Source organism: Passer montanus, unplaced genomic scaffold (assembly GCF_014805655.1).
Source record: "Passer montanus isolate IOZ18808 unplaced genomic scaffold, ASM1480565v1 scaffold10, whole genome shotgun sequence".
NCBI classification, from domain to species: domain Eukaryota; kingdom Metazoa; phylum Chordata; class Aves; order Passeriformes; family Passeridae; genus Passer; species Passer montanus.
In genome coordinates, this window is record NW_024356505.1 from 8,824,366 (window position 1) to 8,848,989 (window position 24,624).

General features: G+C 37.7%; 1 protein-coding gene across 6 annotated transcripts in view; it reads left to right on the plus strand.

Moving 5' to 3' along the window:
* Positions 1–24,624, plus strand: part of TBC1D5 (TBC1 domain family member 5) — a 316,631-nt gene that overhangs the window by 264,992 nt on the left and 27,015 nt on the right. For 3 of the 6 annotated variants that reach the window (XM_039703278.1, XM_039703260.1, XM_039703269.1), the window contains 4 exons: positions 1,072–1,137; positions 6,790–6,953; positions 20,604–20,636; positions 24,393–24,492. In XM_039703278.1, coding sequence (XP_039559212.1) covers positions 1,072–1,137; positions 6,790–6,953; positions 20,604–20,636; positions 24,393–24,492 — 363 coding nt within the window. The remainder of the gene's footprint in view (positions 1–1,071; positions 1,138–6,789; positions 6,954–20,603; positions 20,637–24,392; positions 24,493–24,624) is intronic. The other 3 variants (XM_039703288.1, XM_039703293.1, XM_039703298.1) reach the window with 3 other exon arrangements.

Genomic DNA, 24,624 nt, shown 5'->3' on the forward strand with positions numbered 1-24,624 from the left:
AAGAGTTTCCAGGCTACTCTTTGTTTTTATGAGTTGATACTACTATGGCATTTGTTGTAACACAAACAGGATTTCTATAGTCAACATGTATGTCCTTAACAAATGATACCCTAATTTAGAATTATTTATAAAGTTAAATAATTATTTAGAAATATTTCTTTATCTCTAGAAAATGAGTTTGCTTTTCATATGGATAAGGAAACTGTCCTTATTAATAGCAGAACTGAGTACAAATTAAAGGAGTAAAACACAGATTGACAAATTGTGGGGTTTTTTTCCTTTTTTAAAAAATATAAATATACATATTATTAGGCAATTATGAATTTTTTTGACAGCAAGGATACAACTTCTGAGCTCCACAGTATAAGACAGACATGGAGTGAGTCCTGTGGAGGGCTGCAAAGAAAATTAGGGCACTGGAGCACCTCACGAGAAAAGTGAGGATGAGGGAGCTGGAAGTCTCAGCCTCGAGAAGACAGACAAGGGATCTTGTATCTGAAGGGAGCTGTGAAGAGGGTGCAGCCAGCCTCTTCTTGGTGGTGCCAAGCAGTAGAACAAAAGGCAACGGGCAGAAACTGATGCACGGGAAATTTCAGCTGAATATGAGGGAGAACTTCCTTACTGTGCAAGTGACCGTGCCTTGGAGCAGACTGCCCAGAGGAGATGGGGAGTCCCCTTTGCTGGAGATCCTCAAAAGCCATCAGGACACAATCCAGAGTAATGTGCCCTAGGGGACCCTGCTTGAGCAAGGGGCTTGGGCCAGTGGTCTTCCAACCTCAGCCATTCTGTGAAGCTCTCAAATAGCAGAATGACACTGTAAAGTGCCAGTGAAAAAAGGTTTTGACTCTTCAGTTAAGTTTAGATTTTGATCTAAACCATCACTTAAAAGCGCCGGGGTTCTGCAACCTGTTATCCAGCCTTCCCGTTTCCTTTTGCCTGTCCCTACAGCGCTCTCTCACAATGTCCTTTCTGTTCAAAGCAGGGTGCTCCGGCTGAACCCCCCGAAGCTGCGGCTCCCCCCGGGCGGGCAGCAGCGGCGGGGCCTCGCTAACGCTGTTGTTTGTTTGCCAGGCGAGGCGGGCGAGGCGGCGCCGCCGGGGCCGGCCCAGGCCCAGCAGCACAGCCCGGCCCCCGCAGGTAGGCCCGGGCGGCGCCCGCCCGCACCGCCACTGTCCCTCCACCGAGCGCCGCTGTTGTGCCGGGAGAGAGCTCGGCTCTCCGCGTGCCTGCGCGCCCTCACCGCTCTCTGTGTCTCCGTGTGTGTGTCTGTGCGTGTGTCTGTGCGTGTGTCTCTGTGTACGTGTGTGTGTCTTGTGCGTGTGTGTGTGTGTCTTGTGCGTGTGTGCGTCTGTGTGTGAGTGTGTCTCTGTGTGTGTCTGTGTGCGTGTCTGTATGTGTGTCTGTGTGTGTACATGTGCAAATGTGTCTGTGTGTGCACGTGTGTGTGAGTGTGTGTGTGTGTCTCTGTGTGTGTGCATGTGTTTGTGTCCATCTGTGTGTGTATGTGTCTGTGTGTGCCTGTCTGTGTGTGTCTGTGTGTTTCTGCCTGCATCTGCATGTGTGTATGTGTGTTTGTGTATGTGACTGCTTGTGTCTGCGTGTCTGTGTCTCTTCACGGGCATCAGCCATGCGTCAGCATGTCTGTGCTGCAAACCTCTGTGCTCTTGCCCTTTGTAGTTCATTTCCCACTCTTTCACGGGGCCAGTTCCACCATCATTGTCCCTTTTAGCTGCATTAGTTCCCTCTTTTTATATTTGGGGCAGGTATTTTGGGCCGAACATCTACTGTCGTGCCCTCGACTAACAGGGAGCCAACCTGCCTTGGCTGAAATAAAAAGTATATGGATTTGTGTGATGAGGTGGTTTGAATGAATTTTGAAAGTGCTGGAAGCCTTTGTTCCAATTGCACTGTAGGAGAAAAAGGGAAACTAATTTATCTGAAAAGTTTTATAAAACTCATCTCATTCCTTTTGCAAATTTTAATACCCTACATCCTCACTATGGCAAATACAGAACAGATGAGCAGATCTGAATGGTTTTGAATTATATATGGTGCCATACTTCTGTTCTTCTTGGTATCTTTTTCCTTGCTCTTCTTATAACTATTCTTTTCCTCTGTAGGGATCAAACAGAATGAGCCATGAGTTTTGTATGTCTTTTTTGCATGTTCCTCTGATTTTTCATGTGTTTTATCGGGGATCACCAGTGTTCTTGGTTATATCCCCCATAACTTAACTCAAATTTAGTAAGACCTGAAGCTCACTTTCCTTTCATTGTAAGTCTTCTCCTCCTTGCCATCACCTTTTACTTTATTATACAGCCAAATTATAAATCACATTAAATTTAAATTATCATTCTTCGCAAGAATCAGAGGTCTCCACAATACCAACAGGTTGGTCCCATTTTCCATTGCCCCATCTGTGTTTTCCAAATAGTTTTGAGGCAGAGCATTTCTCACCCTGGGTTCAGTCCCAGTATCATTAGCAACAGGCAAGCAGTGAGCCACTTAGAAGCCAGCCCATGGAGATAACATTGATCCTTTTTGCCTCAGAAATATTTCAGAAATATTTTTAGTGTGTGAAATCCTGTGCATCATTACTGTGAACTATTTATGCATTTCAGAATGCATATATATATGTATGTATTCTATATAAATATATATATGTATATTATATATGTGTGTGTGTATGTGTGTGTATATATATATATGGTTTGGGGTTTTTTTTGAGACATCCTACACAGTAATGTATTTTGACTACTGCATACGTCAGGGATCCTTACATATTTGTTCTGTGTGCTTCATAAGCATGTATTTTTTATTTCCATTTTTATGGGGTTTCTTCAGCCTGTTTTATATAGGACCTTCTGGTATATGCTTAGATGGTCAGAGATTAGATTTCTCCAATGTTTTTTAAGGAGCCATAATGGATTTATCTGATACTGACAAAATGAGCAGGCAAAAATCAGAGTTTTGATTCAGTAGTGTTCTCAGGTTGCTGATTAAGCTGCTAAAGAAGGACACAAGTTTAGTTATTAACTGCACTTTATTGCAATCTTTATGCATTTTGATTCTACATGAAGTGCAAGACTTCTTTTTTCTTTTTCCTTTTTTTTTTTTTGAGGAATAATACAAAATTAAAACTCTGTCCCATTACCTTCTTGTCAAGCTATCGACAGAGCAGAATGTACCACGCTGCACATTAAGAAAGATGTAAAATCAGTAAGACACAGAACAGTGACGGTACAAATGACATTTGTGTCATTGTCCCAAGATCCCGAAATCTGTGTGTTAGTCTACAGTGTTGTTTCCAAAGTTATATGAGGGTTGTTAATGCCTCAGTGCACACATGGTACATCTGAAGGACTTCAGATGGTGGTCACTTGGTTAAGTGTTGTTGCAGCATCAGAGTTAAGAGTTGGACTCAATGATCTTTGTGGGTCCCCTCCAAGTCAGAATATTCTGTGATTCATTATACTTCTTATATTTCTGTGTTGGGAAAAATCATAAATGTATTTTTTCTTTTTTCTTTTTTTGTGACATTAAGGAAAACACATACGATTGTTGTGACCTGTCTTTCAGCTCTCTTATTTACAGTTGTAAAAACAATGACTCCTCTGGAAATTAGAAAAGCCTATCACAATCCAAGGATCCTGCTTTATGAGTTGCAGCACATTGTAATTATTCATAAGTGTGCTGTTCTTTCTCTCTTAATTCTCAGTTATATCCCCAAATAATCCATATCATGGCACTGTTCATAGGGTTGGATGCAGAATAAAAAAATAGTGTTTCCTAATGATAATTTCCCCAGATTTGCTTATTCATGCAGAAGGATCAGGTGCATCCTAACCTTTCTTCTTACTTGGGTATCAAACATACAGATACAATATTTTTGTCACTTCTGGTTTACTGTATCTCTATCTTAGTTTAACTAAACCTTGTATTACTCTTGTTTTTTATTTTCACTGTATTATTTATAGGCCATCAGAACCAGATTGTTCAAAGCTCTTGGTGTTACTTGAGCAAATTCCCTTTTAGGACACTTGTATTATTCTGTCCACAAAATCTTGCTTGGTTATGCTAGTGGTTGCATATTCTGTTCCTCTGAACTGTGAGCCATCTTTTGAAGTGTAGCTGTTTGCAGTGGCCATGAGGAGACTTCTCTGTCTTTTCAATTTCTTACTATATTTTTGACATTTTTTTCCTTAGAGCTGAAAGAGAATATGGAAAAAAATATTTCCACGTCATTTTTTCCATTGTTTTACCAAGCTGTATTATTTCATGTGTGTGGGTTCCTCAGATATATTCTCAATATTATCTGTGAATTTTTATCTGCTTATTTGCAGGTGAATTGTGTTAAGTCCAGGTCATACAATGAAGACTATGTGAAATATACAAATTGCTCATTGTTTAACTTTTTTTGTTTGTTTTTTTAATCTTCACCCTATAGGGAACATAGAATATATTTAAAGTGTTCTTCTCTCAATATTATCTGTGAATTTTTATCTGCTTATTTGCAGGTGAATTGTGTTAAGTCCAGGTCATACAATGAAGACTATGTGAAATATACAAATTGCTCATTGTTTAACTTTTTTTGTTTGTTTTTTTAATCTTCACCCTATAGAGAACATATCTTCTTATTACTAGGATGGTAAAGAGAGACTATTTAATCTGATATATACCTAATAAATATTTTTCTGTTGCACTTTACTCTGTCCACCAAATCCATTTTCCTTTTTTTTTTTTTTTTACGTTTAGCATTTATATTGGCTGGTCTTGCTTAGCTGTGTGAACTGCTTTTATAAAAGCTTTATTTGGTAAAATATGTGATTCCATCTGTTCCAAAACTATTTTTAAGTTTACCTACTTCAAAAGCACACTTCCATTTGCCACTATGAAATGCATAAAAAGTCGTTTTTCTTACATAAAGGCAACTGTAAGGATGACAATGTTGCCAAGTGACACGATTTTATCCTAAAAGTAGAAATTTTCTAAAAATTTCCTTGCAACCAAATTATTTCTGGTGTTTTACATGCAGTGTTTTCGCCTTTTTAATCTCCAGAATTACTTACAGTGTACAAGATTAATGCATATCCCATTTTTCTATAAAATGGGAAGGCAAAAGTTAAGCGAGATCTACAAGAGCCTCAGTCTCATGCACTTTTAAGGAAGCTCCTCAGACTAGGTGGTAGGTAGTAAGTGTCTGGAGGAGGACTGTGAAGAAACAGAAAAATCCAGTTGAATGAAGTTGGTGGAAAGTAAAGAATATGTAAAGAAAAAAGTTAGAAGTTGCAGAAGAGGCAGTGTGGAAGGATCTGAAGAAGAGATGGAGGCAGACAGGAAGGTCCACGGAAGCAGGGCATAAAATGTAGGAGGGTTATGGGGGAGGTGAGCAGAATAAAGCAACAGAGAATGAAGGACAAGATGGGAAGCAATTTTTATGAGTTTTCTTCTAGAAAATGTTCAGCATATTAAACCCAGATCCTTTCTTGGGTTTTGTCATTTAAGGTCTGTTTATTCACATGCAATGTTTTGTTCTTTGCTAGTTCAGTCTTTTTGCATTTAACAGTCTCCTCTCTTTATTTACAGATAAATAAATCTGTATTTATTGCCTTAAGAAAATGTGAATGATTTAATTGTAGAGGATCATACTTAATGCTATAGATGGTAACACGAAAGCACAAAGAAAAGGAAAAAGGAGAACATAAACCCTTTAATCAGAATAGCCATCAAATAAGAGACAGGGGAAATTCTTGAGCATTAGCTTTATGTGCTATTTAATGTTTTTCCAGAATGGAAAACTCTACTATTTCATGGAGTCATTCTAGCTTGACTTCATCATACACATGATAAAAAGATTTTTTAAACTAGCGTCCGTCCTAAGGCAACATTTTTGTAGTGAAAGTTGATAAAAACTGACATACTGGATTTTTTTTCCTCCTGGAACTAATGAAAACAAAGTTTTGATTTAAACATTTGAAAACACTTTGTAAGCCTCAACTAGAAGAAAACTAGTCTTATCAGAGGCTGCCTGATGCATACACTGCCATGGTGAACCAGCCCAGGATTCTCCCTAGCTGTCTTCACTATGATAGTGGACAATGCTGAATTCATTTCAAAAGCTTCATAAAATGACAAAAGGTAACTATTCAGTAGACTTACCAAAGTGTCTGTTAGGTGGAAATGGCCTTAAAATTTGAAGCATGAGAGATTATGTGCTTGTCCAAACTCAAGTTACTTTTTTTTCCTGCTTAAAGTCTAAATATTCTGATCTAGATCTTCAGTGTCCAACCCACTTTTGGAATCTGAAATTCTTGTTGTTAGCATTCTTTGCCAAGTTTTATAGTTGGAAAAAGCAATTTCCATTGTAGTGTTGATGACATCAGATTTTTTTATTATTATTATGAGATGGTACTTTGCTCATTTTGCCACACAGGGCATGAAGTTCCTCAGTTTGTGGGTGTTGCGTGTATATATATATATGTAAGTGTGTGTGTATACACACACATCATCTAGCATATATATAGACGTAGGTGTGTACTAGATTGTGTGTGTTTGTGTATATATCTATATATACACAAAGATTTTTTTGTTCTTCTCTCATACAGAAGTTAAGTTCCATGTGAGAACAGTCCTTCAATCTCTCAGTGCATGCTGACACACTTCAACATTTCATTCTTTGTTGGGCTGTCTGTGACTCTCCGTCGATGTCAGTTGAGACAAGGAAGTATTTGTGGGAAAAAGGAAATGCCCATTGATTAACTGTTTTGTTTTTTTAAACTTGCTTTACAGGCCAAACTTCAAAAAACGTCAGTTCATCTCCAAGCATAGAGAGCTTGTCTGGAGGACGTGAATTTACAGGATCTCCACCTTTGTCTGCATCAAAAAAGGATTCCTTTTTCAGCACCATCTCTCGCTCACGTTCCCAAAGCAAAACTATGAGCAGAAAAGAGTCGGTGGGTTCTTTTAACTTTTGAACTGTTTTAATGTCACACTGTCTTAACCTACTCATTAAAGACACTCATTTCTTACATACATTGAGCACGTGCACTTGGAAATGTTTCCCTAAGCACGCATTAATGGCCAAAGGAGAAATGAGCTATTTCAACATTTTGTATTGAGTGACGTCTCCATTATGGCTTCCATCCCATTATCCTGCCTGAAATGAAACTGTGCAAGTGCCTGTTGCCTCTGAGAAAGACGAGAGAAGTCCTGTAAGATTTTTTGCTTTTTTAGACTTTTACTGTAGTCCTGAACTTAATAAACAGTTCAGTGGGAAGCTTGAATGCTCAGCAGATCCAAACATGTCCATCTGTTGTCCCTGAAATTCCTTAATACATCAGAGGTTTCCCAGTGTCTGTAGCATCTGTAGTCTGCAGTCACAGTTCTATTTCTTGTGCAGCTCTGACCTTCTATTTGGTCACAAGAAGCTAGTATTTAAACAGATTGTTTTCATCCAAGAAAATCAGCTCTTTTCATGGGTATGTTCCAAAGAAATTCTCATCCCATCCAAGATATTTTAGGAGTACTACTTTGATAAACTAGGTATGCCATGGCACATGAGGATTCTTGTTTATTCTCTATACACATTTCCCTTGATGTCTCTGCTGGCTAGGAAACAGTTACATAGTAGATGTAATAAGTTGTATTTTTTTTGTAAGTTGAAGGCACAGTGGTTTTCTCCATTCTTTTTTTTCAGAAATGTAGGCTCATATAACTGCCTATTGATTTCAATATGTAGGAATTGTAATAGCCAAATTTCTGTTACAGCATTCTTCAGGTATTCAGAACTAACACTGCACAGAAATTTCATCTGCAATTCTCAGTGGTTTTTACTCTAAACAGCAGAATCTTTATTAATAGTCACATCATGTTTTCAGTTTGATATTCAAAACGTTCTAATGAAATGCACAACTTTGTGCAACTTTGTTCAGTTTTTGTTCACTGAATGAGAGTGTTTAATTCTTGTTCCAAATGTTTTACTGTTGTCTAAAGAAAAGCTGTGTTTTGTGGTTAGTCAACAAGAAGCTATAATTTTGGTTTGTGACCATTTAAAACATGTTGAATTTAATTTAAAGATAAAACAACAATTTAATTTCTTTCTGCTTGTGCTCATGAGTTGAAGAAAAATAAATACAGCAGTATTGAACTTCACTTTTTATGTGGCTTTACAAGATCTAAATACAGCTTTCATTTGCAACTTTTATCCAGGCCAGAACTTGGGGGTTTTGCACCAGTAGAGTTGAAGAATAATTCCTCCATAGTCCTCTAATAGGAGACAGGAGAATTTGCCATTATATATTCATACTCAATTAAAATCCATTTATTATTAACATGTTTTTCAGGTAAATAATATCCCAAATTTGGGGTATTATATTAATGCTTCCATGAAGAATTTTGGATAAAGATTTATGCATTATATCAGATGTGTTGTCCTTATGATAATTTTTAGTGTTTTGGTTATCATGATAAATCAGGGCATAAATTTTCAAAATAATTCTTTAAACTGTGATCTGTAATTTATATTTTAGCATTTTATGATTAAACAGCTGGAAAAGGTTTTAGCTATCAAAATCCGTCTTTGGGTTCAGTTCTTGATTAACCCTTAATATAGGCAAACGGAATTTGTAGCAGATCCAAGAGAAAAAGGTTTGTTTAAATCTTTTTTCTGTTGCACAAGAGAATGTTGTTTTTAGTTTTCCTGTAAATTTCATGGTACTTCATTTCCCACATAGAGCAGAAGACCCCAAAAAGTTCTTCCTGAGGTCCCAAAGTAGTTGCATCAGTAGTCTTGAGTTGAACAATTGCTTCATTTACAGCTGTTTTCTGGAAGCAGGAGGCTTGAAAATATAATGGATCCACATTGTTTTATTTATCAAACTGAACTGGTTTATATTTTTAATCTTATAATTATACAGATTATGTTGTTAAGTATTAGGGAAATTACCTTTGTTGGAACATTGCCATGCACCAATTTCTTTATAAAAAGATGGTTTTAAAATCATTTATTCTTGGTGTGGCAGATGAAAGATAATCCATTTTCTTTTCATCCTTGTATCTCTAATAAAAGCTCTTTCCAAGCAAAGTGGAAATTGAATACATACATAAAAATATATCCTTTAACATGCAGTTAAAATAAGTGATTTTCACAGACCAGAGGGCATTGCTGTAATAGTATCATGGGATGGGCAGGAATGTCATTGTCACAGATTGCACCTGGAATGCTGTGTCCAGCGCTGGGCTCCCCAGTACAAGAGATATGTGGGCATACTGAAGAAAGTCCAGGAAAGGGCCAGAAAGGTGATGAAGGAACTGAAGCATCTCTCCTATGAGGAAAGGCTGAGAGCTGGGATGATGAGCCTAGAAAAGAGAAGGCTCAGAGAGGATCTCTCCAGTGTGTGTCAGTATCTGGAGGGAGGGTATAAAGAGAACAGAGCCAGGCTCTTTTCAGTGGTGCCCAGTGACAGGACCAGAGGCAATGGGCACCAGCTGCAACACAAGAGGCTCTGTCTGATCATCAAGGAAACTTTTTTTTTTTGCTCTTGAGAGCAGCTGAGCACTGGCATAGGTTGCCCAGGCAGATTGTGAGTTGTGCTTGGAGATATTCAGAAGCCATCTGGACACTAATCCTAGGCAGCCAGCTGCGCTTGGTGGCCCTTCTTGAGCGTGGGTCAGGCAAGATGAGCTTCTGAGATCCCTTTCAACCTCAGCCATTCTAGGATTCTGTGAGAGCATAAACTCTCACAGAGGAATGTGGCATGTCTAAATTCTTTCTTTCCTAAAGCCAATCCAACAAGTTGGGTTTTATCTGTGAGAGTTGGAATCAAAATTTATACTTAACTTGTTTCATTGCCTCCAGGACTAAAATGTGTCCATTTCTCTTACTAATGCCTTCTAAAGGATAGTAACATTTGGGTTCTATTTATTCTTCTACGTATTTATTTCCCCTCAGATGCAAAGATCAGTGGAGTGACTTATTTCTCTTACCAGAAACAGATGTCCCGCTGTTTGAAATGAAATGAATCTACAGCCTCAGGGCTGAATGCACAATATCAGTTCATGTTTTGGCAGCCCATGGCATGCTGATGTTTTTGACATTACTGTTGAGTGGCACAAAGCTGTATGTTAATGTTTTGGTCCACCAAAAGGATTTGTAAGCCTGTTTTGTGCCCAGTGTTGAGAGGTTCCCTGCTCCTTTGTATCCTTTGTGGCTTTCTGACAGGAATAACTTAAGCAGCAGTTTCTGGAGCTGTCTTCCCATAAACAAATACAGGAATTTTTAATCTGTAATGCATTCTAGTGCCCACTATCCTCTGAATGGCTCAGTCTCACTGGAATAAAATCCTACAAAATTTCCTCTCCCAGCCTGCTTACTGCCCTCTGCTTTTCGGTGGAGTTGTGAAAAAGGGTGAATTTGTGGTCCATTTATTTCTCATTGTGTTTCATTTATGACTCCAGAAATGATTAAAGAAAGTCTACCCCTCTCTTTAGCAAATAGCAAAGCTGCATAGACGTTGATTCTGGCAAATATGGAGAGCTGATCCCAGTTTCTGGCAGAATATTCTGTAAATTGCTTTCAGACATAGGGATGTGCCAGAGAGGAAATTTCTGAGTCAAACGATATCAACATTTTAAAAACTTTCTTTAAAAAGAAAAAAAAATTAGGAAAATGTGGATTTGACTGAAAATAAAGTTTTGATTCGGAAAAACTTTGTGTTTTAATAGGTCAATTTCTACATAAAAGGTTTCATCTTAAGAAAAATCAAATTATCCATTTGGAAAATAAGTTAGTTAAAAAGTTCCCAAGAGGGAAACATTTCTAAGGAAAATCTGGAGCAGTTTATTTTCTTCACTAAAATAATTTACAAACTTGGTCAGTCAGAATCCTTATTTCTTCACAAAAATATCCTGAACAGAAGTGTCATGCATTATGCTGGTTCTGATTGCACAGACTTTTTAATTAAATCAAATTTGACAACATATGCTATTGTCCCCACCAGCATGTATAAACAACTGTTCATGTCTGTGATTTATGTAGCTAGTCTGACTGGTTTGAAGTTAGTTATGGGTACCCCTACAGGTTAGAAAATTAATGTATGCCATTATTTTCAATTAAATAGGCATCTGCTGTAGTGATTTAAGAGTTTAAGCATACAAACTTGTCAGTTCTGCTCAAGTGGAAGTGGTATATGGAAACCAACAAGATAATAAGATAAATGCTAGACAACCACACAAAGAAAACCATGTACGTAAAAATTCCTTTGAAGAAGAATATGCCTTTTGTGCATGGTACACATCTTGGAGATGGTTTTTATTACCATATATCTCTTCCCTGACTGTTACTTTTTAAATTTCTTTGGAATGTTTTAAGCAAAATACTTGTCAGTTCAGACTTACAATGCCAAACATTTATTTGGAAGAACAAATGCTATGATGAAATGTCCTTTTTTCGTTAAGCATCATAAATTGTGCCCAGAATAAGTTAGTTTGTCTGTGTACATCAGCCAATTCTTGATCAGTATATTGGATTTGTTAGGCCTGAAGTTAAAGACATGTTGATTATTCTCAATGCCATCAAGTTTAAAATACTATAATGCCTTAATGTTTAACTGTAGTTTATACTGGAGGACATATGTCTTCCTTATTCTGATGTGACAGGCCAATTCAGACACACAAAAAAAAGCAATTTATTTAATATTCCAGTGCCTGTCTAATTTTAGGGTTTGATGAAAACAATATTAAATTTCAGATGGTGACAGGTCACATGAACAGAGTTCGTAGAAAAACCTCTGAGATATTTAGGAACTATGGTTCTTTTCTTGGTTGCCTTCTTCTGGCTTGCGTGACATGCTGTAACTCAAATGAAAGAGCTGAAAACAGTAGAATAAAAAATAAGTTGCCTTTTATAGTTTCTATTAGAAATACTTGCAAGTTTCTTATAATTTAGTAAAGCAACAGCTGTATGCATGAGTAGCAGCTTTGAATCCTAGAGCTCCTTATCTCTTTTGGAGTGATTCATTTCAGGGAAAAGAAACTGTACTGTGATAAAAACAGGAAGTTAATTGCTTAGGAAAAAAAAAAAAGAATAAAAAACCCAAGAGGCTCTGCAGTGCTTTTTCTGTCATATTATGAGCAATAAACACGTATAGAGAACAGACCTGTGGGGCCATTTGGAATATTTTTAAAATGTCAGTGTAAACTTATCTTTCTCTGGTACAAAAGATACATGTCGGTGAATAATACTTTCCAGAAACTTCTGCAGAGAAGCAGAATTATACCACTTGAAAAAAGGCAGTAGGAACATTAAAAATTATTGGGCAGCCCTTTGTAACTGCCAGAAAGAATTTAAAAATTACCAAAATCATGAATGGGTGAGACCATCAGCAATGTTGACAAAAGGATCAAAGTGACTGAGGACACAAGAAGTGTGACACTTCACAGCAATCATGCTACCAGCAGAGGTACAGAACTTGCTCTGTCCATCCTCTTTCCATACATTAATCATGAATGTTTCAGCATCCCAGTGGCAAAGAAAAACATATCAGAAGGCCTGTGTTGGTAGCTTGAGCTGCCCCATTTTCCTTTTCAGTGGGAATTTCATCTCTTCATCCTGCTTTTTCAATATAGGAGCATGAAATTACTGTCCATTTCTGTGTAGAGCTGAGAGACCTGCACTGAAATCTCAACAAAAACATGGATGTGGATGAGACACATGCCTCTAAACCAGGCTGTTGTTTTATTTGGGTGTTTTTTGGGTGGAAAGGGTTTCTGTGTTTGGAAGATTTTTTTCCCCACTGGAATAGGTTGTGGATACTATGCACTTAATAACTTGATTCTTTATTTTTGTCTGTGTTTTGTTAAATCAAACAATTCCCTATAAAAACAACAAGATTGCACTTCTGTTATTTTAACAGTGTGGTATAAATGGTGTGTATTTATATGCAAAATCACTATAATTAAGTTTTGCCTTCCTTAAACTCTAAAAAATTAGAGATTCTAAAACCCTTAAATAAATAATCCTCCTCTGGTCTACATCCTCAGTCATGTTGGGAATCATAGCAAAGATCAGATACATCCGGCCTGACCAGAGGAGGATTTAGTGAAACTATTTTGCAACTGATTGCTTTTAAAAAATCTAAATGAGTATGAGTTTAACAAAGGGTGTGCTTTGGAAGGCCTTCAGAAAGGACTGTTTATGTTGAACTGTGTGTATTAAAAAGTTTATTCAGGCAGTAAAATCAAGCAGCATAATTATGTAAGTACATAACACCTAATCAACTCTTTCAGTAAGGTTCAAGTAAATATGTTAGTGTTTCTCTGCTCTCATTTCTCTTACATTTGCCACAGTGGGCTTATGCAGTCTTAAAGGCCAGCAATGTGTGTAACAGATGGGCAGAAAGTCCCTCAGATGTCATAGTGAAATGTAATGGAAGATATGGGATTCTCATTTGCCTGTGTGTTTATTTATAACTATTTCTAAAATGCTTACAGCCATACCATCTAAATTAATGTATCCGTTTTATTATTTATGAAGAAATTTTCCAATATTCTTGAATCAACAATCTCAACAGCAGCACTGAGACAAGGCTTTTATCAGCAATTCTGTTCAAAGGGATAATTTCTAGTACCCTGCAGCTCTTTCTCTTCTTATCTATTCCCTTACCAAGTGGAATACTACCTATTCTTACATACTCAGCTGTTCAGTGCCTACCCATCCACAGTGAGTTATGCCCAGCTTTTTGCGTTTCCCTGGATCTTGCAGATTTTTATGGGTTTCATTTTTAAACTGTCTCTTGGCAGTCCCACAGCGCAGTGCCAGCAGGTGGACTTGTGCAGGCAGCAGGTAGATAAGTCTCCCATGTCTTGTGTCTGCTTGCAGAAGAAATTTCTTTCCATCCCTGCTTTCTTTGTCTCCAGGCAGGAGCTTTTTCCATCAGTCGTATTTATCCTTCCCCATCTTCCTGCCTAGGAAAAATTGTCTGACCACAGAAGCAGAATATTTTAAAGAGGAAAATGTACCCAGGTTAAATGAAAACAAGTCCTTCCCATGCTCCAGTAGTACAGTTGCTGGTTTCCAGCTCTGAACAGTGAGACTGCTGCCTCTAGAACCTGTTCCAATAATAGGTTCAACAGTGGGAGCCGCTTTGGAAAATTCCCAAGCCCATGGTCCTCTGCCACTAACATCTCCAGGCAAGGCGAGATGTAAGCTGGCAAATTGACTTTGAACTGTTCAAGATGGAAATTCAACAGCAGGACCTGGTGATTAGAAGCTGTTAGCTAGAGTTTCAGCTATTTTCAGGACTTTAATTGAAATTAAATATATCTGTCAGATTGTAGGGAGATTGTCTGAGGCACACCCTTTCATTTTCTTTCAATTTCTATATTTTTAGCTTTTTTTTGAGACAATAAATCAAATAAATTGATAATCATACATCAATGCAATAAAATAGCTATTTTGCCTCAAGTTCACCAATCTTAGTAGACTTTATAAATAAATATGGATTGTAAATAAATACTGTCTATTTGTAAAGAATAATGAATAAACATGTAAACTCCTAAAATTAGGGGGCAAGGAAGAGGATAGTTATTCCACTTTGGAAGAAGAGAAATAATTGACCACAAATTCTTGTTTCTTATACCTCAAGAAAGCTACAGATACATAATGCAGTAAAATAATATTTTTTTCTTGCATTTTGAAAGTGTGGGTCTCCTCAACAAATGCTAACTCTAGAATGCTAGAAATTTGGATGTTGGAAGAGACTTCCTGGGTTATTGGTTATACAGAGTCCGAGCTGCAGCCCCTTTCAGTTTTGTTGGGGCTTGATCTCTATTTTGAAGGGGAACGTTAAGTACAGAAATTCTTATTCTTTTATTCCTTCATTATAATTTCTTGCTTCTGTTTATGTGTGCATAGCTTGGAGAAGCTTCATGAGATGCCATCCCTTACTGTGTTGTTATAGAGAGCATACACAGGAAATAAGGATTGTACTAATGCCCAAAAATATGTGCCTTTGCAGGTGAATGCCTGCTAGCATTTTAATTTATTGCCAAATTTGTCTTGGTCTCGTTCTACTTGGACATTTTTATCTGTATTGTAAAATTCCTTTATTGTCTTTGATACTTGTTTTCAATCTCATCTCTCTGAACCAAATAATTTTTTGTTGTTGCTGTGTTGGTACATAACCTGATTTAGGCTTGGCTCTTTGGAGCCACAGTGGATATTTTGTTGACCTTTCCTTCATGTTTTGTTTTATTTTCTTATTTTTTCTCAGTCCCATTCCCCCCACACCTTTCAGAGGGTTTTACAGATATATGTTCACAAAAGTTTTGGCAATGGCATTTCTGTTCCAGGTTTTAAGAGAGATTACTCTCCTGAATTTACTCCTTTGAGCAGAAGAGGATGCATTGTACCCTGACACGTTTTAGCACTATGTTTGGAACCTAGACTTCTAGGATTACTGTTTGCCTAATTCATTTTTGCCTACTCAGATGTCATCTGATAGATTTTGAGATACACAGTACTACCAGAAAGCAAAATTGGAAAGCAACAGGTCAAAATAATAAGTCAGAGGAGAAAAGAGATTTAAAAAAGGTTTTTCTAATCTGACAGAGAACCTGTTTGTGCCTTAAGGGTTCTGATCTAGAAAAGCACTGAAATTAAGTATGTAACTATCAGAAAGTATAAAGTCTGAGCAAGTATGCTTACTAGCACTACACTATACTAGTGAAATGAAGAGAAATTTTGAAGAATATATAAGAAAAAAAGGAAGAAATACATTCCTACTTAAGCTATCTCATACCACACTCAAATAGCAGTCTGAGTTAAAATGGTGTAAAAAAAAAGCATAAGCAGGAGTTACAGGTATAAAATAAAAACATTGTTGATGTTTGCTGTGCCTACAGTCTAAAGGAATAAAACACAAGCTTGTAGAACTTAGCTGAAAGTACTATGCTTAAAATGTTTAACATTTATAAAAATATATTCAAAATAACAAAAAACTAGGCAGTTGTAAAGATGTGAAGAACACAAAACATGAGTTGATTGGAAATATATTAAGTGTGGGGATATTTCAATTAGCCCATAGACAGATAAATACTGTCAGATAATGGTTCAGCACAGGAAATCAAGACATAACTCTACTTCTGCAGAAATCAGTATATGAAGGCAGTATCTGAACTTCTCTGTGTCCTCCATGGGTAATATATTAATATTCATAAAATCTCATTTTATGTAAAAAATTCACAGGTACCAAAATTTTCAATGTAAAAGTAACAATATACATTTCATCCCTGACTCTGATGTACTTGGTGCACTTTCATCTAATCATAGCCCCTTCCACATAGAATAAACATTCTCTAAACATCTTCAAAATAAATGCTTTTTGAAAACTCTCTCAAAAATTCCACTTTTTCATCAACAACAGTTTGGCTCCATGCTGAAGCCATGTCTAGAAGACTGACTAATATAGCCATATTGTTTCCATGTCCTCCCCATATGTGTGTCTCCAGCCATCTGTTGTCTCTTGGCTTACACCGTGAAGTCCTTCAGAGAAGCAGGATTTTTCTTTATGTTTGTACAGCACCCAGCAGAGCAAGGCCTTGGGACTGTGAGGGACACAGTTAAATAACAAGTTAAATTCGTAAATAAAATAAATTAAAAGCTTGGGTTATGTTCCACTGTATGTAATTCAGTGCTCAGAAACAGGGGTTTCTGGTTTAAATATCACCATATGCTGTACACTATTCTGTGGCTGGCACAGAATATAAAAAAATTATGGGGGTGTCAACCAATATTCAACTGTCAGAGATTCAAGATTATAAGGTTAATTCTTGTGTTTAATTCTTGGATTAGAAAATTAAATAAATGAAACTCCTTCTGCAAAATGGAAGGAGTAACCACTGCTTTGACTCCAGGGGAATTTGCTTTAAATTAAATGAGAAAGCAATTTATGCCTCGCATCTGAGTCTTGTTTGACTTGTAAACTGCTACTGACATCTAAAAAGTATACTCTGTGTATAATTTATGAATAAGAACTTAAGTATTGGTAAGACTCTTAGCAAGTACCTGACTTCAGGATTTCCATATATCAATCTCGTTTTGCCCATTATCTTCCTCTAAATGTTTTGATACCTCATCAGAATTATTTTCTAATTTGCCCTGCCAGTTTGCCAAGAGATATGGGATGTTTCCTGAGTGCTCTTACTATGAATACTGAAAAAACTGAAAATGTGACTGGAAAATTAATATCAGAAATTAATATAAGAAAAATAACTAACTACAGGAAAAAAACAAACAAGCAAACGAGAAAACCTGACACCACCTCAAGCTCAAGACATCACTGCTGTGCAAATCTGTATCATCTGGAAGAGTATTCTGGGCATGTCATGTTTATGTCATGACCTTCTGTCTTCTCCACACTTCACCCAACCCAACCATTGACCAGCATCAGAACAGACCCAAGAAAGACTGGGCTCTTCAGCCAGCTCAGTTCTGTTGCTGGTTTGGGGGTATTTTATGTTTTATATTTCAGCATTAGTGCCTAAAGACCTGAAATACCTTTAAATACTCTTCTCTTTGAAGATAGTTTCTTTTCCACAGCACTTAGCGCTTGGTGGTGCTGCCAAGTTAATTCTTATTCAGGATTCAAATTTAAGATGAATGGAATTCTGCCATTCTGAGCATTCATGAATGAAATGCTTGGACATACATTGTTGTAAACTTTGACAACAGAGTTTGCTTTTCCTTGACTTTCCTACGTGGGTTAAACAGACAAAAGTACAATTTTTCTTTCATCTCCTGAATAGCAAGACTGAAAACTAAATGGTATTGTGAAAGAAAGGCATTACAGCCCTAATTTTCTGTGTTTGTTTTCCCTCTTTTCTAGAATTCTGTGTTAAGCTACATGTCATATATTCGGGAGAAAATCTGTTTAAACTGATAGAAGCAATTTTAAGAAAGAGTGGCTTCCTTCCAAAACTGTATGTCATCAGACCTTGTAAAGGCTAGCAAATTCTAGTGCTCCTACCCAGGTCTGCAAACCATATTGCAGCATGTAAAGCCATGAGCTGTAAAAGGATAGGATTACAATGTCAAAAGTGTAAAATTTTCTGTTCTTGACTATACTGACCACTTTCCATTTTTTTTCCTGATATAGTAAAATTTGATGGAAAATGGAGCATGGGGAAGTATCACTGATCTCATTATGAGCTCAGGAGAAAAGGAAGGATATAAAAATTTATTTCCATAGCTCACTTTTAAAGGTGGGAAGATAGATGAAAGGAAGGGTAATAAAAACAGAAGAATAAGCTTTGGACAAATGGAGAGTACCAGAACTGTATAGACTGGAGGGGAAATGGCAAAGAAATGTAAAAAAATTAATCAGAAAGTAATTAGTTCTCATGGCAAAAGAAAAAAAAAAAGAGATGTAACAATATAAGCAAAGTTCTGTATGTGGATAAGAAGAATAACAAATATGAGAAACATAAATGTAAGTCAAGTTTTTTGCAGATTCAGTCTTGCCAAAACTAGGAAAATATTTAGAGATGTGTGTATGAAGGCACTCAAATAGAATCTTGATTTGACTGGATACATAAATTCTAGCCTGCTTAATATTGTTAGTGAAATGTAAATCAATATAGTATCACAAATAAATTACTTCCTTTTCATTCTCCTGTTAAATTCCAGATGTTAATGGTTATCTGCAAGGTTCCACATCATCTGCAAGGTTGAAGGTGTGTCATAGTTTTTTGAGAACTCTGGAGCTGAATTTTCCGGAAGTATTAAGTTGTTTTTCTGCAAGATTGCATACATCAATTTGCAGATCTTGGTCTCCCGTGTCTGATGCAGTGATTTCTTAGTTTGATTTACTGCTTGATTTGCTTCTCTTCCTCATAGTGCAGCTCCCAATATTAGAAAATATTGAGCTTTATAGAATGTGTTATTTGGTAAATTGACGCTGATTCTGTATTTTGATTGAATGAGTTGGAATCGTTTGTGTGTTTCTGGTGCTGTGTCAGATCAGCTGAAAGGGCAGTTTCAGCTGAAAGGTTGGTCCAGACCATACTGGATTTCTCCTGACTTAGGTTTGGCCTGTTCAAAGAATTTATAAGTCTCTGTTCATGCATAAGAGAGCTCAAATTAGCACTGCTATATGTACACAAAATAAAAATGGTATCCAGGCTACTCATTTTGCTAGCACAATGAAAAGTTGCACTTAGAGGAAAGTGCAGTGTATGTGAGAGCATCTGCACTATGCTGGTCATAAATCAGTTGTTTCATCTAATACTGCTAAAGAATTTGGCATTAGAATACTGAAAAAAGGTCATTTTTCCTGAGGGGATTTACGATTTAGCTGCTTACCTGTACAGTGCAATCTCTGAAAGGTACTGTGAAAAGATTAGTCTTAGAAATGTTGCATAGAAGAGACTTCTGCTTAAGCTGCTTGGAATAAGATAATCAGTAGCATTGGGTCAGGTCAGTGACTTTGTAACAGAAACTATCTCTTCTGTAACCTCTTCCAGTGCTGTGCTGCTCCTCTAATGAAGAATATTTTCCTAATGGAAGCTGAACTTTCCAAGGGGCAGTTTTGCACCATAGTTCCTTCTATATCATCTGTGAGGAGTTTGATTCCATCATCTTTGTCACTTCACGTAGTTACAGGCTCCCAGTAGATCCCCCCTTGAGCTCCTCTTCACCAAAATAAGCAAGCACTGTTCCTTCAGCCTCTCCTCCAGACTTGTAGCCTTCCAAAGCAACCCTGCACTGGGTCCTCTCCAGTTTCTCAATGTCTTTGAACTGCAGGCCCAAAGTGTTATTAAAGGTGAGGGCTCACAAGCACTGAGTAGAAAGGGGTGTCATGACTTTCCTGGATCTGCTGACCACATTGCTCAAAATGTAGCTCAGTGCAACTGTTTACATTATTCATAATAACAGAACTTACCTCTTAGTGGCTCAACAGCCACTGTAGCCTCCATATCCTTTTCAGCAGATCTGAAACAAAAAGTTCCTTCCCTTTCTGCATTGGTGCATTGGGATTTTTCTTCTCAGGTGCAGAATTTTGTGCTTATGGAAATTTCTAAAACAGAAACTTCAAAAAGGCTTCTCTTGCCGAGGCTTCCCGTGTCTCATGGTGTTTGTGAATTGAAGTTCCACCAGTCAGCACAGCAGCCCCATGTCCCAGTTTTGTATCATCTGAAAATCTACTGAATGTACATTCTGTCTTCTTATCTGGGCTATTGATGAAGATACTGAACAGTGTCTTCATAATAGTCCATTTGTTACTGTACTCATTTCCAAACATCAACTGGACATCAAGCTATTGACTCTGTTCTTTAAGCTTGTGATTATGATCAATTCAACCTACCTACAGTCTTTTCATTCAGCCCATATTTCATCATATTATAAGTGACAGCACTTTTGGAAATGTGTCAAAAGGCTAACTACAGTAAAACTCCATTGCAGTCACTTCCCTGCCTTCATCTGCATGCCCAGTCATTTCATTGTAGTGGGCAACCAGGTTGGGCAAGCATGATTTGCTCTTGGTAAATCTTTGTTGACTTTTCTTGATTATTGTCTTGTCCTTTACATGTTGGATTTTGATTCCAAGAGGACATGCTCCACGATTTTTCCAAGGACTAAGGTGAGGCCAACCACTGTATAGTTCCTTAAATACCCCACCTACTCTTGTTTAGTATGTATGTAAGATTAACTTTTCTGCAGTCATCAAGGATGTTCTGTAATAGCATTGATTTTTCACAGGTGGTAGCCAGTGGTATTGCAATCACACTGTCAGTTTTTTCAGCACCCATAAGTATATCCCATGTGGTCCCATGTGTTTGAACACACACTGGTTCGTTGGGTATTCCCCAGCTTATGCCCTTCCCCCCTCCACAGCCATTCCTCTCCTTCCCAAACAGTTCATGCGGGGGTCTGGGAACAGTGTTGGCCTAAAAAGTGAGATGCAAAAATGGATTCAAGTGCTGCAGCCTTTTCTGGACCATGTGTCATTGTCTTAGCTCCCTTAGTTAGCAATAGAACATTTTCCTTGAATCTCCTTTTGCTGCTCTGCATACTTATAAGAATACTTCTTGTTACCCCTTAATGTCCCCCATTAATTTTTGCTCCAGATGGGGTTTTGTCCTTCCTAGTTTTGTTCATGTGCCCAAACAATGATTGTGTGCTTGTCCTTTGTTTCCTGCCATTGTTTCCACACATGTGCTCTCCATTTCCACCATTTCCACCTCCATATGTGCTTTTCCCATTTCAGTTCATTAAGAAGCTCATTACTCAGCCAAGTGGACCTTCTGCCTACCTTGTCTGTATGTGCCGATTCCTCATGTGTACCTGGGTTAGGTCCCTGTTCTGTGGCAAAGCCTCCCCCCTTAGATTAGCAAGTCTGTTCACAAAGATTTCTTCCCCATCTTTGCCAGGTAGACCTGTTCTCTAAGTTGTCTGTCCTCATCAAACTGGGAGCCACAAGGAGAATAGTTGAAGCCCAGCTAATGCCAGCAAGTATGTAACCATATGTGGGCTCCCTGATACACCTGCTGCTGTCCAGGCTTTTCCCTTTTGCCATAGGATTGAAGAGAAACACCACCAGGGTTCCTGTCCCCTTCACCCTTGCTCAGAAGCCCTACAGTCACTTTTGAACTAAAATGGTTTCACATGACCCTGTCTTTGGTGAATGCATGAATAAGCAGGAAAACATCAGAACACTAGGTGACAAAACAGTCTTTTGCAGCACCACAAACAGAGGCTCCAAAAGAGCAAGAAACCTCCCTAGCTGACAAGTCAGGCTTGAAGAGTCACCAGCCACACACTGTCACTCATCACTTTCCCTTGGTAGTGCTCTGATAAGGTGTCCAACCTGAATTCTTCCTCTGAGGGAGCTTGTTCTTACCCTTCTGCTGCTAGAAGTCCCAAGTTTACAGTTCCCTCCCTTGTATCAGTGCATGCCTTCTTCCCACTGTATTTTGCCTCAGTTGCACCTTTCCTGTCTGTTGCATGAAATTTTACACCTGGAAAGATCTTGTCAATCCCCTGTCAGTCATCCCAATGCAATAAAACACACCTGCCTCTTCTTACAGCTCTTCACCTGCTGCTGCAGAACCACAACAGAGCAAAGCCCCCATCAGGGAGCTCGCTCTCAGAGTCTGCCCAGAGGTTGTTACAGCACCGCTGGTGACAGCAGAGGTGGAGGTTACACCTTGTAGCACATCATCACCATTTGGGTGTTGTCTAATTGTGCAAACAGCCCTGGGTCTCTTGTGTGCCAAGTTCACTGTCTTGCCTGTTTGCCCATCCCACTGCCAGCACTCCTTGGTGCCCTTCCCACAGTTGCCAGAAAAATCAGGAACTACAAGTTCATTTAGCCTTGTGCAAGATTTCCCACTTGAAAAGGAGACCTCTTGCACTGTCTCTGACTCCCTGACCACAGTTCCCTCCTTGGTGCCTGCTGGGTTTGCTGAGCACTGCTTCTCCCCATGCTGGATCCCAGCGAGCGGAAAGAGCAGGGGGTGTAGTTTAATCAGCACTGCTCTCACTTGCCAAGAGAAGAGGTACTGTTGTATAATTGAAAAGGTCAGTTTCAGACTCTGTTTGGATGGATTCAGCTGTCCAAAAGCATTTCAAGATCAATTTACTGCAGTTCTCACGTATGAATAAGAAAAAAAAATACTCTAGGATACATGGAAACATTTATTACAAGAAGTTAAATTTTCTGTTTCACCTGTAGGAGATAAACTGGGGTTCAGTTACTGGCTAATTATTTTAGAATTTGATTGTGTTATTTTATAGTAGAATACTCAAATATTTTCACTTTTCCCTCTCTTACAGCTGCAGTTGCAGTGCCAATGGTAGTTTAAAATTTATGGTAGATTATCCCTTGCAGTCAATAGCTGTTTGTACTAGAAAAAGGTCTTCTGCAGGAACGTCACTTGAATAGAAATGTCAATGCAGATATGCTTGTACAGGCCGTGACAGAACTGCAGACTTTGAATGAGGTCACTCAGCAATTCTAAATTGGCAAAAATCCCTTTGAGGTCTAAGTGGTCAAAGTATGAGGATAAGAAGGAAAAGGTGAGAGTATATAATATAAAGAAATAACAAGGAAAAAACATTTCATATCTATTAGGTGCAAGGAAAAAGCATGTAGGGAAAAAGTGATAATGCTGCAGTTACAATGCTCTTTATTCATCAATTGCTTTTGGATTTGTGATATATTAGTGTAAAATCTGCTTTGCTTGGTTCTAACTTGGCTTCTGATGGAGATTAAGATCACTTATACCTTTAAATCAAGACTGACTCATTCTATTTATTCTTGCTGATCAGTTTTGGGGGTTTTTTTTATTTGAAAAGTAATTTGCTTTCTAATGCCCAGTGATCTCCATCAAACAAGACTGTGGTAGAACTGCAAAGCTCCAAATAAAACAGGAGGCTAAAAAATACTTTGGCTTTCTCTGAATATCTTTAATTCAATTGCATACTTAAACGAAAGCCTGCTTTAATACTGTTGGTGACTTAGCTTTGAAGGAATTTTTCTAAAGGAGTGGTGATCTTCCTCTGGAGTATGGTCTTCAAAGTCAAGACTGGATGGATTTGTAAACCAGCAAAGACATTTAAAGAGGAATTGTTAGCTGAGGTAGTTCCCATTGCTTAGACAGGGCATGGATCCATGGCTGGGTACTAATACTTCTCTTGGGCTTTAAAATGAATTTTTTAAATTCCAATTTTAAATTATACTTGATGCAATATTTTTCTAACCTTAGCTTGGTAATTTAGAGTAACTGCTTTATACTGTGTGTGTTATATAGTTTTCACCTAAATAGTATGTATCATGGTGTCTGAAAGTGAAGTTGGCTGTGAACAGAAGGGTAGGGATTAAATACAGATAGAGCATGATGTATGATTGCAAAAATAAGTGTGCCAAAATACATGGCAGTAATGCATCCTTGAGATTCAATGCTAGGTCTCATGAAATATGTCTCTTGAAATTCAAAAAAAAAAAAAAGGTTTTCAAAGGAATAGCTGAGGAAATTATACTAGAATAAGTTAGAATTTTTTCATTTGGTGAATTTTTTCAGCCAGTGCTGTGGTACTGTGTTTGCACAAGTGAAACCAGGTAGCTGGTCTATAAAAGAATCCTGAATCATTTGTGAGGTCAATGTAGATAGATTTTTATTTAATTCTTTAGAAGGAAAAAGAGTAGTACTAAAAAACACTGAGATATTAAAACCAAACCCTATTTCCATGAAATAACAAAACTTTCCAAGAACAAGGGAAAAAAACTTTAAAAAAAGTTAAAAGAGGTCTAAGCATGTCAGGGATTAACCTACTACTTTTAGTCTGCATTATATAAACTTTAGGGGTTTTAATGCTAATAATCTTTTCATTGTAGGAGGAGGAATTAGAGGCCCAGATTTCATTCCTACAAGGACAGCTAAATGATTTGGAAGCCATGTGCAAATATTGTGCAAAGATGATGAACACGCATCTTGGTAAGTGCAGTACCTTGAATTAACCTGTAAATCTTTGCAAAGGCTCTTCCAGTGTTTGTATTAGAACTAAAACAATATTTATGTAGTACAGTGCATATTATTTTATAAGCCATGATGAAGATTGAATTGATG